Source organism: Falco punctatus, assembly GCF_963210335.1.
Source record: "Falco punctatus genome assembly, chromosome: 2".
Lineage (NCBI taxonomy): Eukaryota > Metazoa > Chordata > Aves > Falconiformes > Falconidae > Falco > Falco punctatus.
Genome location: NC_137581.1, coordinates 69,395,705 through 69,408,683, shown reverse-complemented (window position 1 = coordinate 69,408,683; position 12,979 = coordinate 69,395,705). Strand labels below are relative to the sequence as shown.

General features: G+C 43.3%; 1 protein-coding gene across 2 annotated transcripts in view; it reads right to left on the bottom strand.

The window, feature by feature from the left end:
- TBC1D8 (TBC1 domain family member 8) overlaps positions 1-12,979 on the bottom strand; it is a 50,337-nt gene that overhangs the window by 7,703 nt on the left and 29,655 nt on the right. For both annotated transcript variants that reach the window (XM_080377269.1, XM_080377270.1), the window contains exons 6-12: positions 10,104-10,311; positions 8,725-8,919; positions 7,268-7,450; positions 6,729-6,879; positions 5,622-5,836; positions 4,688-4,805; positions 23-308 (exon numbers count right to left, since the gene is read on the bottom strand). In XM_080377269.1, coding sequence (XP_080233395.1) covers positions 23-308; positions 4,688-4,805; positions 5,622-5,836; positions 6,729-6,879; positions 7,268-7,450; positions 8,725-8,919; positions 10,104-10,311 — 1,356 coding nt within the window. The remainder of the gene's footprint in view (positions 1-22; positions 309-4,687; positions 4,806-5,621; positions 5,837-6,728; positions 6,880-7,267; positions 7,451-8,724; positions 8,920-10,103; positions 10,312-12,979) is intronic.

Below are 12,979 nucleotides of genomic sequence, written 5' to 3'. Positions count from 1 at the left end.
GAGCACTCCTGCGTGGCCATACCTGCTCAGGATCATCAGGGCCTGCCCATCGTCCTTGCTGTTACACAGATCCACAGCATTGGCTTCCAGGATGGCCAAGCCCAGCTGGAAAATAGCTTTGATCCCATCATAGAAGAAGCAGTCCACAACATTCACAGCACTTTCCAGGGGCATGATGCTAAGGAAAAGGGTAAGGAACCATGAAAGAGAGATGGAAGCTAAGGTTGTCAGATCCTTCATATGTTCAGCCAGCTCTGGAAGTTGCTCTTTTATAAGCTCTTCAAACACCGACTGGTCTACCTGAGCACCTGCAAGTCATAAAGAAAGAGTATTAACCAAGACTGATACAGGAAAAAATACTCTTTAAAGCTAATGATCACTGTCAACTATTAACTGCAAGACTTTCTTAAAACTTAAACTGACGAGATACGCATGCATCTACAATGAAAAATTCCATTATCCTCCTGCTGCGATCCCAGCACCAACCCTCATGTCCGTAATCCTTACTGTACAAGTTTCTGCAAAAAGACTGCGTTGATTCTCCTAAGTGCCTTTAGGGTGCAATGAAACAGTAATAGCAGCAGCTGTTGGTTTTGGCTAAAAGAGCACATAATAATTAAGTGTTAGCAAAAGCAATCTTAAAGCACTTTACTGTTCGACTTGGGATCTATGCAATGAAAATAAGACAGTACACATTCCTCTCCAGTATATGTACTCGAGGAAGCGGGCAGTAGAGCTTTCATTCTAAGTGAGAAAATCTAAGATGGAAATCCAGATATGGCTACATATACTAAGCAGGAAGAAAAATACTTACACATAAATATACGTGGATATAAATATACATTTACACGCATATACATCTATATATAAAGAAAAAAAAGACTTCTGCAATGCCCAGATATGAGCTTTCCTAACTGTCCGGACCAGCCTTTCCAAAAGGAGCAGATTTAGGCTCTGTTTTAGCTACTAGCTCAGTCCTGCTTTTTCAGCAGCTATTGTAGAACCAATATAGTTTCATACCACTGAAATGGCCTGTGTCTACAAACCAGATCCGCCACATCAGGGGCTTTAACCAAAGACACTAGAAGTTAAAAATGTTCCCGAGTACAAAATGCAGTAAGCTTTTCAATTATTTTGTCTTTCCTTTCAAGTTATTTCATTTCTTTCTCATAGTCCATATTCTGCAAATATTAGGGGACCACTTTAATTGCTATGAAATTCCTGAGACATACATACGTTTAGCACTCATAACTTCTGTGGTCCAAAAGCAGAACATAACCTGGACAATTCATGGCAGAGAGCCAGCATCTTTTGGCTTTGCATCCAAATCATTAAAAAAAGCCCCAGCTATGACATTTCTCTGTCTTAGAACTCTTCACATCAAGCCACAAAGAGCTTCTGCTGGTGGCTGAACAAACAGTACAGCACCACAAATCAAAAATAAGTGCCCAGGGACATGCAAAGAGCTTTTGAGAAACACATCAGGCATGGTCCTTTGCTTTGAAGAGAAAGCCTTCTCACATCAGGTGGTCATAAATAGGAAGGGTAAAAAAAAACAGGAGAAAATGGACTGGGATTACTCAACAGAAAGCAGGTTTTGTCTGTTTTGGGTTTTTTTTTAACAAGCTTAATTCCAACAATTTAATAGCCATAGTTAATACAGACCCAAAAACCAGAGCTGGTTTTAGGGTTATTTGAAGGAAGCCAGAGACAGACAGGCAGATGCATATAATAAGATCATTTCAGACTCAGAGGCAGCACTGGCAAAAGCAGAGATGTAAAAGGCATGTGCAATGCTGCCCAGATCTTTCACAGATCTTATTATAATTAAGTGGTGACACTGTAGACAAAAGTCAAGCAGGTGTATTCAAAGTGACTTTTATGCCCACTTTTTCATTAGGCTCCCAGAAACCATGAAATCTGAGCAACTGAATCTCTAATGTATTACAGCATGAAGCCATGGCAAAGTAACAAAATACCAGGGTATCCATTTAAAAAATTACAAACCAAGACTGCTGTAACTGCAGTTACACCATTGCCATAGTAAAGGGAGGGATCAGGGTCATTTCTGAGGAGGTGGGGATAGGAGGAAATCCCTGGTGGTCGTGGTTCTGGGGGCTAGAAATGAGGTGGGCACTCTTGTGCTGCCTGGGGAGTGGGAGGAGACATCTAAATGTCTCTAAACTAAATGACATCTCCAAGACTGAAAAGGCAAATCAGAAAAATGAAATTAAGTTTTCAGTGTTTCAAGAATTATAAGATCAAGGTGATGACAGTCTAACAGATAAAGTGGCGTAAAGATGGCCTGCTGGTTTATGCAGAGGATGGAAAAGTCACGGTAACACGAGAACAGGATAGCAAGACCATTGCCACCACTCTTGACCCCAGTACAACTTGTCTCTGTCTTGCAGCTATCTGTTTATAATTTCCTCTATGCACTGCAGAAGGGAAAAGGATGGAGGGAATTCCTGAAGGAGGAGATAATGGGTTGCAGCCCTGCCTGCAGGCTTTTCCCATTTGCAGTGAAATGATGAAGAGGCTTGTGAAAAGACAGGGCGGTCATACCTGGCAAGGCTGAAGGAGGGACATGGCCACGTGATAAAAGTAAAAAGGTTGAGTAGGACTGAATTGCCTACATTCTGAAAGCAAAAATTGTAAGTAAATACAAAAATATTTGTCATTAAAAAAAGGCCCAAGAGAAGATGAGGCTAAGAAGGCCTGTTATAACCCAGGTTATTAACTTAGCAGCTCTTTTGACTGTAGAGATTACTGGCTGACACTGAAGAGGAAAAGCACAGCGATGGGCAGCAAGGTCAGAGATCACCAAAGTTACAGAGATATCAAAATCTGGAGAACAGTGCGGGCAGGGCAGTTAACGAGGAAAAGCTGCGTCCTGGAAGTGTTATGCATGAAGAAACAATACAAAGTTTAGACAAGGGCCGGCTGCAAATCAGAAAAGAAGGTCAACTGAAACGTGAAGCCAAGAACACTAACTCAAGCAACAGGAACCAGAGGGACAGGGTGAAGATCACAATAGCACCAATTTGGGCATGGTAAGGTCTAGGGTAGATCAAAGCTGCAGAAGTAACTGCCCAGTGAAGCTACCATGTTGCAAAGGTATCCCATTTGGCTAGGGGGAGCAGGGGAACTTCTGAACTGAAGCCCCTGGCTCTTCGCACTGTGGCGAGCCATGGCAGCATCTTTTCTCGAGGCATGGTATTCTTTCCTTTGGGTACAGAGGACAGGAAAACAGAGACAGGACAACCAAGACTATCAGCACTCAAACAATGTAGGCTGTAGCCATGCTGAGTGACACGCAAGATAGAAATCCAAAATTAAGTACAACTCAGGGCAGTGATACGGCCAGCCAAGTGGGACAACTCAAGTTTTTTCGAGTGTAGAGAATGCTGCTTAGAGGCAATAACCCAGCAAGCACCAAAGTTATCAGTAACTCAAGGCAGGTTGATGATATCTAGAAATGCACAAGGACAAATAACGCTCTTTCTTCTTTTATCAAGAAAGGAGAACAGACAAACATGGAAATAATTCATCAAGATAGCAGGTCAAATTCATGTTTGGAGACAAGAACCAAAATTCTGACAAGTTGCAGCGCCCAATCCCCTAGCTGAAAATACCAGTGGCATTCAAAGCACCACAAAACATCCTAAGCATCCAGCTAACTTTGGAATAACTCTGCTTTAACTTACCTTACCTGCCAGTTCAGTGACAAGACAGTAATCGTGCAGCAGCAGTGTCAGGACGGAGGTATAACAATCCCATCCTCCAAGCAAAAGACAGGCAGCACAAGAGTGCCCACCTCATTTCTAGCCCCCAGAACCACGACCACCAGGGATTTCCTCCTATCCCCACCTCCTCAAAAGTGACCCTGATCCCTCCCTTTGCTATGGCAATGGTGTGACTGCAGACACTGTAGCTACAGAGTAAGGTTAGCGCTGAAGAAGGAAAAGCTATCAAATATTTCCGTAAGAGGAGAAAGTAAAGTGACTGCAAAAACTACTTTCCTGTATGCATACCTGCAATCACTGCTTCAAGCTGCTCAGCCCCTCTTTCTGTGCATTAGGCAGATGTTTGCACAACAGTCTTAAAAACAGTTGCACTGCAAAGAACAGGAGACACAGCACATGCAGTAGAAGGCACGCACCGCAGAGGGACTGGCCTTATTTCTTAATGCAGCATCTCACATTCAGAGGGTTTTGTATTAGCCCTCATTGCAAAGGGTCAGTTTAGATGCAAGCCTGTGTTAGTCCAGCAGCCAGGCGATGCGGACAGGTCAGATCAGAAATAGCTACCCTAGCAGATCTTTCCCAGGTTCACCTTAAACAGCTCGAGTTTCTAAGACTTAACGCTCCTAACCAAGACACGCAAGCTCTTCTAATTTTTACCTAACAGTCAGAAGCGCCACCACCTTCTGACCAACAGGGAAAAAAAAAAAGACAAACTGGAAAACTGAGCACATATTTATTGTTATTGCCATTCAAACCCTTCAAACCAAAACCAACTCTAGCTGGAATCTGAGCAGCCACGGCTGCTGTCCCTGCATGCTCTACAAGTCGATGCACCACCTCCCCTGCGGGGTATGGACCTCAGAAGACCCTGAGCATTTTACTCACCCCAGTGCCATTCGGCTGCCCCTTCCCAGTTAGCAAGAAGAGAGACATGAACTCACCTATCACTCGGTGGTTGAAGTAATCTGGCAGCATTCGCTCACACACAGCAACCAGCAGCCAAAAGGCTTCTTCCTCTTTGGCATACAACAGCAACACGGAGGTCAGAATATTCATAGACTTACAAGGGCAAAGAAAACGGCGTTGGTTAGTAGCAGCAAATCCTCCTGAGGAAAGCTAAATTGTGGCTGTTTTTAAAGAAAGGAAAGTAGCCTAACATGATGTAAACAACTAAAAAAACCCAACAAAACCAGCAAGAGAAAGGTAACGGCAAATGCATAATTGCATAATTGCAAGGCATAACAAGTTTTTCAAGCTTATGAATACTGCTTTTCATAAGAGCAATAGGAAAGAATGCAAAAAAGCACAGCACTGGATTTGCCCAGATACAAAGTAGGTAGCTGATAGTGCAAGATGTTTTGGGGCTGCTTTCCCCTCCTTCCTGTATCTGGACTGAGCTGATGTTAATCCAAATTCAGGGAGCTGCACAGAAGGTAAAGTTATTATTTTAGCTAGCCAGCTGGGCCAAGTACTTTCATAACTGGTCATCAGTTTTGGAAGAAAGGGACAGAACTTTAGTTCGTTAAACCTCTGCCCCAGAGCTCTCATCTGTGCAGGCCAGTTTACTTTGCACTCTCCAAGTATTGTGCAAGACATGCACTTTCGAACAAACGGAAAAATCTGAAACAATTTTTTCCCATCCTTTAACTCTAAGTGCAGTTTGCAAAATGCTAAGGAATACTTTTGTTAAGCCTATACACTTGTTTTCCAGAGTAAATGACATTTAGTATCTAAAATTATGTATCTTTCATAACTAAAAGGACATTATTTATTAGAATCACCATTAAAATACTCCCAAGAGAACGATAAAACTGAGAGAGTGGAAAGAGGGGGGGAAAAAAAGCAGCGAGCGTTATCCCCCTGGGAGCTTTTCACCTGGCAGTATCCTATTTTGGGGTTCCTGTGTGCGTATGCCGTAAGCACCCTTCTCAGGGCGGCTATCCCCGTCTCGCTCTGGAAGGCCGGGTGCTCAGGCAGCGAGCGGTGGAGGTCACGCTCGATCTCCTCCGTTGCCATACAGCACTTGCCCATGGATGCCTCCACCAAATGGACATAGTAACCGGGATGCGAGGCGAGATCCGTCACGGCGTCTGAAGGCAGAGCAGGAAGAGAGAAAGAGGAAGACACAAGCAGATCAGGACGATGCTAAACTTAGCGTCGTGGGAATTACTGCTCAAAAGGATGTAAGTAAGATGGTTTTCCCCAAGGTCTGTGAATTTAGTGAAATCTCCAGACCTAAAGGAAATAAAATCCTAGCAGAATAGGTGTCTTGAAAACAAAACAAATATTAGCAAAGCTTATATGATGCAACATCATTCAAAACACTTTAATATTGACACTGAGCAGAAAACTTCCCCAGCAGAAAGTATTACTAGGAGAAACGTACTCTGTGCTGTTCACACCTTCCAAGAAGGGAAGGAAAAACTCCACTTTTTACAAATGTTTGAACATGTCATGTACTGACTTAAGGACAAAACTTGAAATCATATTGTAGGCGTATTCTGGCTCTGCCAGATCTGTGGATGAAACGAGGTTTTTTTTCTATCTCCAGTTTCTATTACCACTGCCAACATTCAACAAGAAGCAGGAGCAGGACCTGCTGACTTTAAGATGTCATTATTTTGCAATAATTTGATTTGTCTAGGGTTAAATCAATATTTATGCTACAATCTAATTGTTGCTTGTAAGATGAACATTATTTTATGAAAACACGATGTTAATTTTAAATTAAACAGATGAGGAAGATGTTATTTCAGTTCTTCTGCACATCACGTCATGCCATCCTGAGATAAAATTTTTACAGGCCTACCTAGGTACTTCCTTCCTCATATTATTTCAGTTCAGATGATCGCTCTTCTGTAAGCAGTATCATAAGCTCCATGTAAATGACACTTAATTGCCCTTGGGAGTTTTCTTGCCTAAATGTTCTGCCATGTTCACAATCACACGATGCCTACAGCCAACATTTCTAAAAGTGCCCACCTGAGAAGAGCAGCCAGAGTTTGCCTCTTAAGGATTCAGGGATTCCCATAGCAACAAGTTTTCTGATCTTCTCTGTGCGAAACATGCACACGGTTCTGCCATATTCCACAAAATGATCATCCCACAGGCTCTCTTTGATTTGCTCCCTAGACTGGGAACAAGAAGATATATTTTTAAGGAACAAATCATGCGCATGTGAGAACTGGTAAACAGAAACATTTTGCGCATTAGAAATTCCACAATGTATTTCCATTACCAATGGAAATGGGAAGTCTGCTCTAAGGACTACAACTTTCCCCATTTTGCATATGCAATTCACCACACAGAGAAAAATTATATTCACCAGAAAGAAACATGGGGGAGGGATAAGAAAAAACTCCAAGCAAATAGAAAAGCTCTTATCACATATCTCACTTCTCCAGCCAATATAGAGCTCATTTTACTAAAAATTACTCTCTGTTGGAATGTCTCCCCAGCTCTTTCTTTTAAAAAAAACCCAAAACCCAAACCTCTTACAATGTACCCCCAGTGTTACATACCTTTCCAAAATCAAGGCCCGCCATTCCTGACTGATGGAAGTCTGACCTTAGTGCTTCTGCATTGAGCAAATAAGTGCTCTCCTTCCCACATTCGCTTCTCTCCTTGCCTTGTGAAGCCTCCATTCCCAGATGCTCAGGCTCATCATCCCTGAGCATGCACGTGGATCCAAAGGCAGGACTGTTCTGCAATGCAGAATCAAACTGGTAACGACCAAGAAGAGGCTAAGAACTATGTCCTCAACTATCTTCAAGACACAGAGCTGGGTTAGCCTTTGCCTTCTGCATCAAAACCTTTCACACCTTTCAGGAGGAAAGGCCTTACTCAAGGCTTTATACAAATTACCATTCATTTGTATGTCAGGAAAAGGGTTGTTACTTTAAAACAGAAGTTGTTAGTCAGTTCTACCATCCTTGATGACAAGCTACCAAACTCTCTTCTGCTTCGGTTAGGATTTGAAAAACAGAATCAAGAGAACAATTTAGGTTGGAGGGGACCACCTTTTTCAATCCCCTGCTCAAAGCAGGGTCCCTCAGACCAGGTTGCAGGGGACTGTGTGTCCAGTTGAGTAGCTCCAAGGAAGGGGAGTCCACAGCCTCTCTGGGCAGCCTGGTCCAGCTCTTCCCACCTTTGAGAGGAAATCTTTCTCTTTTCATCTATTCAGATTTCCCCTTGCTGCATCTTGGGACTGTTACTGCCAGTCTTTCAGCTGGCACCTCCGAGAAGAGTCTGGTTCCACCTTCTCTGTTAACTCCCCATTAGCTAGCGGAAGACAGGCTGAACAAGCCCTGATCCCTCAGCCTCTCCTCATAAAGCATGTGCTCCAGCCCCTGACCGTCTTTTAGCCCTCCACTAGGCTGACTCCAATTTGTCTCTGCTTTTCTTGTGTGGTGAGGTGAAGTCAAACTGGACACAGTACTCCTGATCAGCCTCAGTAGTCTGAATAAAAGGCAATAGTAACATCCCTTGACCTGCTGGTTACAGCCCTGCTAGTACAACCCCATATGCTGTGGGCCCTCTTCGTTATAAGAACACAATGCTGAAATATAAGCTCACTGTTGCCCACCATGACCCCCCCCTGCCTTCTCCATACGGCTGCTCTCCAGACATCCCCCAGTCCCTCCTGTGGCATGGGGTTACTCTGCCAGGCTTCGCATTTGCTTTTGTTGAACTTCACGAGGTCTCTATCAGCCCACTCCTCCAGATCGCTGAGGTCTCCATGAAGGACATTCCTGCCTTCCACCACATTCACTGCTCCCCCCGGTCCATTAGTCAGAACCACGCTGCGGGTGCACCTCATCCCATCAGGTAGGTCTTTAAAGAAGGCATCAGACAGCACTGGCCCAAGGTCAGCCTCCTGATGAAGGCATGACAATGGACCAATGGATAAACACACTGAATTCATAGTAAAAAAACAAAAAAAAAACCAAAACAAAAATCCCCACCAGAAGTTCAGTACCTGGTTCTTATTTTGCAAGTTGTTACAGTGCACTGGGTTGCTGGAGTTCACTTCTTTTAGCCTCTGGAGCAGGTTCTCCACCAAAGTATCCCGGTCCTTCAGCTCAATGAACTGAAAGGCCGTCTTGCTCCTTATGCTAACAATGATGGGATTAGGGAGAAGGCTTGTGTCCTCCATCTTCTCTATACTGATTACCTTTTCCAGAAACATTATAGAAAACACATTATGCACCACATCTAAAGAAACATCTTCGAATATTCTACATGTACCAAAATGTACAAACACAGCATTCATATACACATGTGCTTTAAACACAGTTATTCATATTAGCTTTCCTTGATCAGACACATCCTACCACCTGAAGTTCATGCTCTCTTTACAAGCTCAAAGCAGGCACCAAAAAGTATCCAAGCTGCCTTTTGGGTTTTTTTTGTTGTTTTTTTTTTAAACGACTCTTTGGCCCACTTCTGGAGAGTGGACTGAAGGGAAAGATATGAAAGGGGAGTAACATTAAAACAAGACTTAGAAAGGGATCAACTTGATCAAACTCTGGGGGATGGAGGAAGAAATTTACTTTCACACTTTTGAAGGTAGGGGAAAACAGTTTTGTTGTTTCTGATTAAATATGAACCACTGTTCTCTTTTTGTTTTCTGCTTCTGTAACAGTGGAAGATAAGTTGCTACAGTTACAATATCATTTGGATGCTACTCTGTTATTAGTCAAGGATGAAAGGAAAGCTTTAATTAAGAGATCATAACAGCCTTGTATCCACAGCAGATCAGGCAGGTGTTTGCTGACAGCTTCCTTCTCCTACTCCCACCACCTTCCCATGCACTCTCCCTTCATTTAAATGTCTCTAATTTCATGTAAATTTGGCAGCTTGTCACTGCACCCAGAACATCCCCTTTATCTCTGCCCTACAGCTTTGCAAAGTATCCACAGGTTTGCTAGAGTCTGTCTATGGAGGGAGAGCTTCAACACTTCTAAGTGTTGATCCCAGGCAAGGATGCTTTTGTCTTGCTAGAATGGGTCCAAGTTGAAGCCTCCATCAACATCAAGCTGGACGTATGCATTTTGGAGCTGGGAGGGGAGCTCTGTCCAAGCCTTGGACTGAGCAGACTCTGCTTTTGCAGCACTCTGTCCTGCCGCATTATCTGTCCATACCTCACTTTGAGGACCATGTTGAATCACCTATATTTTTAGGAACTCGAGCCCTAACGAGTCCTAGAACAAGCTTGACAACAATCCTGTAGGCACGATACACACAAGCATCCTACTTTTATTCATCAAATGACAGTCTGCAGACAAGTCAAGTGGCAGTGGATGCTTACAGCAGAAAAAGGCAGATAAAGACCCAAAAAGAAAGAAACAACTCTACCTCTCTAAGTGGGATGATAACATTGCAGCAGCCATTTTCTTTGCTGGCAAAACAGATATAACTGTCTGAAGTATACATCCTTCCCGCTGTGTGACAGCGACTAAATGGCGTCCAGAGAGAACAGTCTACAACTTCATGCAGCTTCTCCTTCCTGGGCAATCTGAAGAAGGCCCGAAAGAATTCATTCTGTGCTCTGGCTTCAAGATCCCTTAAGAGAAAGCAGGAAGAGCAAATCACCAGACCCCGAAAGCCAGGACATCCAGCGCAAGGTGTGCTTTTCTTGTTATTCTCACCAAGAGCAAGGGATACAGAAAAAAACCACCATGCACAGCAATCTCCACTGCCTATGTGGGCAAATCGATAAAAGACTGACTTCGAAATACAAAAAAAGAATCATTATCAATACCTGCTTGTATAACAGTAAGGTCAAAAGCAACTACTGTAGCGACTAGGAAAGGAAAGGGCACTAATTTAAAAATCAGCTGGTTTGTTGTTTGGGGTTTTTTTCATCATTATTTAGCCATGCATTTTCTATGGCTGCTGTATGACTATCCAGCCTCAAAGAGTGACAGATTTCAATGCCCAGGAGATAACTAAATCTTTCATCTAGCAAACATACATTGAGCAACAAAGATTAGCTTTGTGTTCCTTGTTTTCCTTCCCAGTAGCATTACCGACAACACCCCAGGGATTTGCACCTGCCCCCAAAAGTAATGCATTTGCTGGAGGAGTACTTCCAAAGTGGTCAGTAATAGAAGAGTTAATGATGGTGACATTTACATCATCACATCCTTGGCTGCCAGAGGTATCAGCCCCTGACAGCCCTCAGAACAGTTGCAAAACGCAGCGCAGTTTCAGGTCACTTACACACTCAGTTGGGAATAACAGCACTGGCTACATTCAGTTTGGACTTGGCTTCCTTCCAGTCACCCATCCACATTTATGTGCAGAGAAAAAGTTCAAATAAATGAAGCTTTCATTACTGAGCAATGGTTATACAGACTTGGCTTTGGATTTTTTTCCTTCTCCTTTTTTAATGAAGAAATCTGCAGGAATTTAGAGAGCTACGCAATTACATTATAAACAGGCCGCGACCATTAGCTCATCAACAGCAGCTCCAGCAACATTAGGGCTTAAATTCTATTATTTTCTTTACTACAAGTAAATTTTTCCAAACATGATTCACCTTAGGAAAAAAAAAAAAAGGCAAAAAAGCCGCTTGACTTTGTTCCATTGAAAGAATTTAAAGCGTGGGCTGAAGCATAACAGGGAGTGGTACCTCGGTGCTGTAAATCCCCTCTCTGCTCCTTCCTTCACCCTCCTCTTCTGCAGACACCTTCACCCTACCCCAGCCCTGCTGTTTAAAAATAAGTTGAGATAGATGAAGTCTCTGCTTCAGTAAATCAATTGTTAGAGGGTTTGTTCTTTATTTCAGGTTAATCCATGGAAGAAACTAGAGCCATGTGAAACCAGGAGGAAGACAATCCAGAACAAATGGAGACCTGAGAAGGGAGGAGCTGTATCTGTGACCAACAGAAAAGACAGAACGCGCTCAACCAGAGTTCGGCTGCTGCTTCCTCCTCAAGCATTATCTTCCTTAATAATATTATCCAAGGAAAACAGACAAATAGTCTCCTGTTTTTCACAAAGAACAAAGAGAAACCCTCTTTGTGAAGGAAGACAAAAAGGTTGCTCCCGAGTTAAAATTCCACAGTGAGAGCAACTCTGATAAGTGCCCGCAGCGATCTGCTATTGTGACAAAGCTGGATCAGGATATGCCTCCTAGTTAACTCACCACTAAAATATTTTCCATTTCTGCACAGCACAGATGAACACTGCTGATAGCATCTGCAGCCAGGTCCGGGTAGAGCTGCGCTCTCCTGCTATTGGGCTCAGAAGGTAAGACCCTCCCTGCATCTACTCGGTTGTGAGAATTTCTACACCTTTACATGAAAAGAGGCATTGTATGGAACAGTGGGATCTCTGCTGAGGCAGAGATTGTCTGTTATTTAAGAGCTGACGGTTTCTAACATAAAAATCCGCAGTTTCTGAGTTTTCAGGATTTTGCTGCATGTCTTGTGGCTACAGGCTCCAGGTGCAAGCCTTTTCAGACAAGAAGCCACAAGTTTTTAAGCTGAAGAATGACATTTCCCACATCTGAAACTAATTAAATTTACTAAGCACTGCATTTAACCCCCTCATGCTGAACTGGAGGAAGGCTGCTAATCCCAGCATCCCCGGAACTGCCTGTCCCCCTGTGACTCATGGCACAGGGTTACACAGGGCCACCGCAGCCACCAGAGACAAGTGCCAACACAGGGGCCAGCCTGCTGGTGGGAGGGATCCTGGTAAGAAAAATGGTAGCATGGGGATGAAATACTGTCAGCACCTACTGCTGTGGGCTCAAACAAGAGGTTTTATTAGAAAGTGGCACACCAAGAAAGTATTTCCTGTCATGCAGGCAAATTCTAGGGCTTAAAGCAATTGCTTCCCTTCATAAATACAGCCAAACAAAATTAGAGCTGGTTAAAAAAATCCAAACCCTATCACTCAAAAAAGCTCAAACAATCCACAAACAAAATTAGCTCCTAAAACAAGGCAGGCAATTGTTTAAACATGATGGAGCAAAGATGCAGCAACTGGCCCACGCCACCAGGTCCCACAGCTTCCATTTTGAGTTTCACAATACCTCCAACACCGAACAGAAATGCAACCTTTCCACCTGTGGCCCACTCTGTTTGAAATTTTCTCCTCTAACTTAACAATTCCCTTGTTGGGTTGGTTTTAAGCAAATGCAGCGCACTGAGCTGTACCTAAGAAAAAAAAAAAAGGAATGGTATCGTTATGTAAAAATAATGTTTTTCCAGTGTTTACAC